We start from the raw sequence: 2650 nt of genomic DNA, 5'->3' as shown, positions 1-2650 counted from the left end.
GAGGGGGGGGTTATGTCACGATTCTCATGTTATGTCACGTTTATAGTTTTGTAGGTTTGGGTGTTTTTGCTGTTTTCCATGTCACGTTTCCCTTTGGGTTATTGTCTTGTCATTAGTTTCCCTGGTGTGTCTAATTGTCTGATTATGTTCACCTGGGTCCCTGTGTTTTCTCCTCCCTCCTCACCTGTGTCTTGTTGTGTGATTGAGTCTTGTGTGTATTTAAGTTCTGGGTTTTCTGTCTGTCTTGGTCGGTTCGTCCTTGTTCTCTGACTAGTTCTGCGGTGAGTGTTCTGTTTGTCATTGTCTATATATCTCATAGCCTTGAAATAAAGGAAGTTTCAGTTTAAATCTGCATTTGGGTCCTGCTTGTTTCACAAACCGTGACACAAGCTGAAAGAGGCCATGCAGCTTCAGGGTCGCTGGGACACGGAGAAAGTCAAACTTAACTCCAAGTAAAGTCATCTTCTAAACAATATGAGCTGTTTATTTTTAAGAGTTTCCTTCCTGATTTCTTTTTCTTAGAGCTGCATTTAGTATAAGGGCTGCTGGATACTTGGTTGAATGATACATTCATTGAATCCTTTTATCCCTAAATTAATCTATTAAGTATTTCTCACCATGAATTAGGGACCCAACTTTGACTTATTCAAGTAATTGTCCGAATAAATGTATAGCTCTGAATGTTTGCTGTGGGATAGTCCATAGTCATTATTATCTACAGTTGACGACAGTCGGCACGCCTCCAGTTTGGAGTACAGGAGTACCGACATGGAAGCTAAGCAATGAACTGCTGTGTACAGGGGCAGCAGCAAAACCCATTTGAGCCACCCTAAAACCTCCAGACTCCTTTGACATAAACTGCCATTTTAACTCACAATACATTAAAGTTGCTAGTTCAATCGCTGCATCGACAGGTTAGTTTGTTTTTGAAGGGAAGGTTATAGTTCACCAAAATGCGTTCAATTCCCTGTGAGAAAGCGCTCTTTGACAGAAAGATAAGGGGGTTATCTACAGTGCAATCGTTCTGATGAATTGCAAAATGAAATGTCTTCCTATGATTGAAATGAAAGCCAAATGTAGTCCCCTACATAGAACATTAAACATCGTGCACATCAAGCTTTCTTCAGTGCCTACCGTCTTTTGCACTTCAGAAGGACTGCAGGAATGGGAGCGCCTTTATAATCAGAAGCTGTGCTGTGTTTGATCTAATCAGAAGTCATTGTTAATCCCATGAATCTATGCAGAGAATATGATAGTGTTGATGGTCTGGTAGAGGAGGAGTACATGCCAGTGTTCATTCTGTGTGTGTACCCTGGATATTAGAACTGCCATGGAATGTTTAGAAGTAAATTAAAGACCCATCTTTTTCATTTGTCTTTTTAGTGGATATAGTAGTATAACTTGTTTTTAATCATGTTTCTTATTCTTTATTTTAACTAATTTTTATTGTTTTTATATATCTTTTCTAGCTCTGTAAAGCACTTTGGGCTGCATATTTAATAAAAGGTGCTATATAAATAAAGTTATGTATAATTATTGATCTGTACAGAATCTTGGAGCTGACTGACACAGTGAAGCACCTCCGCAGCCAGAATAGTGAGAAGGACTCCAGCCTAAACACCATGCAGATCAGTCTGGACAGGATGGTGGGTCCTTGGGAATCATGCCTGGGAGGTGGTAGATAGAAGGGTGGTTAAATTGGCTTTAGTCTGGACCCTAAGGCTTGATAAACTCCACAACGCCCTTGTCTAGAGGGCTGCAGTCTGGGGAATGTCAGGCTCTCTCTCTCTGTGCTGCTTATCTGACCTTAATGGTTTCCTGCTCAGGAGACGAGGAGAACAGAGGAGAAAGCAGAGATGGAGCTCCTCTACACAGAGACCCAGGCCCTCCAGAAGATGTTATGTCATGTCCACCAGGTCAGAGCAAAACCACACACGGAGATAACTATGATAGGATACGATACAAAACAATGCGATAATACTTTATTGTCAGATCAAGTCTGAAATGTGACTTGCATCACAGCAGCTCCATTTGCAACATCAACAAGGGCAGATATTTAAGGCACGATACAAGGAAACCAACATTTGACATAACATCTGTAAAGACACATGCTCCGGACCCTCTAACGTAAATTAGATCTGGGATTTACCTTAATTTGAGGATTGACTGTCGCCCAAAATAATGTTTCAGTCTGACCTCATTCAATCGCAGGACCCTGTATCTCTGATTTTTAGTCCAGCCATGCAGTGGGGTGGTTTGTGAACTACCTCTCTGAAAGGTCACAATGTGTTCACTTTGATGGGCTGTCTTCTGAGTGGTTAAACATTGCTAATGGTGTTCCTCAAGGTTCTGTTTTAGGTCCACTTTTATTCTCCATATATATCAACAGTTTAGGTGAAAATGTGAATGAAGCTACATTTCTATGCGATACCGTGATGTACTGTGCAGGTCCCTCCATTAAGGAGGCTGGTGTTAAATTACAGGATGTTTTTAACATTATTCAGACTCAGCTCTCTGAACTAAAGCTTCTTTTAAATGTTGAAAAAACTAAGGTAATGCTCTTTTCAAAAGCTAAAAAGATACCAGAGCCTGTTTTGGATATTGTAACTGCGCAAGGAATAATACTTGAAGTGGTTGCCTGTTGATGATT

The 2650-nt window shown here is 40.6% G+C and overlaps 1 protein-coding gene across 1 annotated transcript in view; it reads left to right on the top strand.

The window, feature by feature from the left end:
* Positions 1-349: 349 nt before the first annotated feature.
* Positions 350-2650, top strand: part of LOC104955596 (rootletin-like) — a gene marked incomplete at its 3' end in the record, with an annotated part of 8511 nt that continues 6210 nt past the window's right edge. The window contains exons 1-3 of the mRNA XM_010782957.1: positions 350-452; positions 1550-1646; positions 1827-1916. Of these exons, the coding sequence (XP_010781259.1) occupies positions 403-452; positions 1550-1646; positions 1827-1916 (237 nt within the window). The remainder of the gene's footprint in view (positions 453-1549; positions 1647-1826; positions 1917-2650) is intronic.

The sequence above is a fragment of the Notothenia coriiceps genome, unplaced genomic scaffold (assembly GCF_000735185.1).
Source record: "Notothenia coriiceps isolate Sejong01 unplaced genomic scaffold, NC01 NC01_scaffold00000631, whole genome shotgun sequence".
In the NCBI taxonomy this organism is placed as follows: Eukaryota; Metazoa; Chordata; class Actinopteri; order Perciformes; family Nototheniidae; genus Notothenia; species Notothenia coriiceps.
Note: the sequence above shows the minus strand (reverse complement) of the source record. Positions and strands in the feature narration are given on the sequence as shown.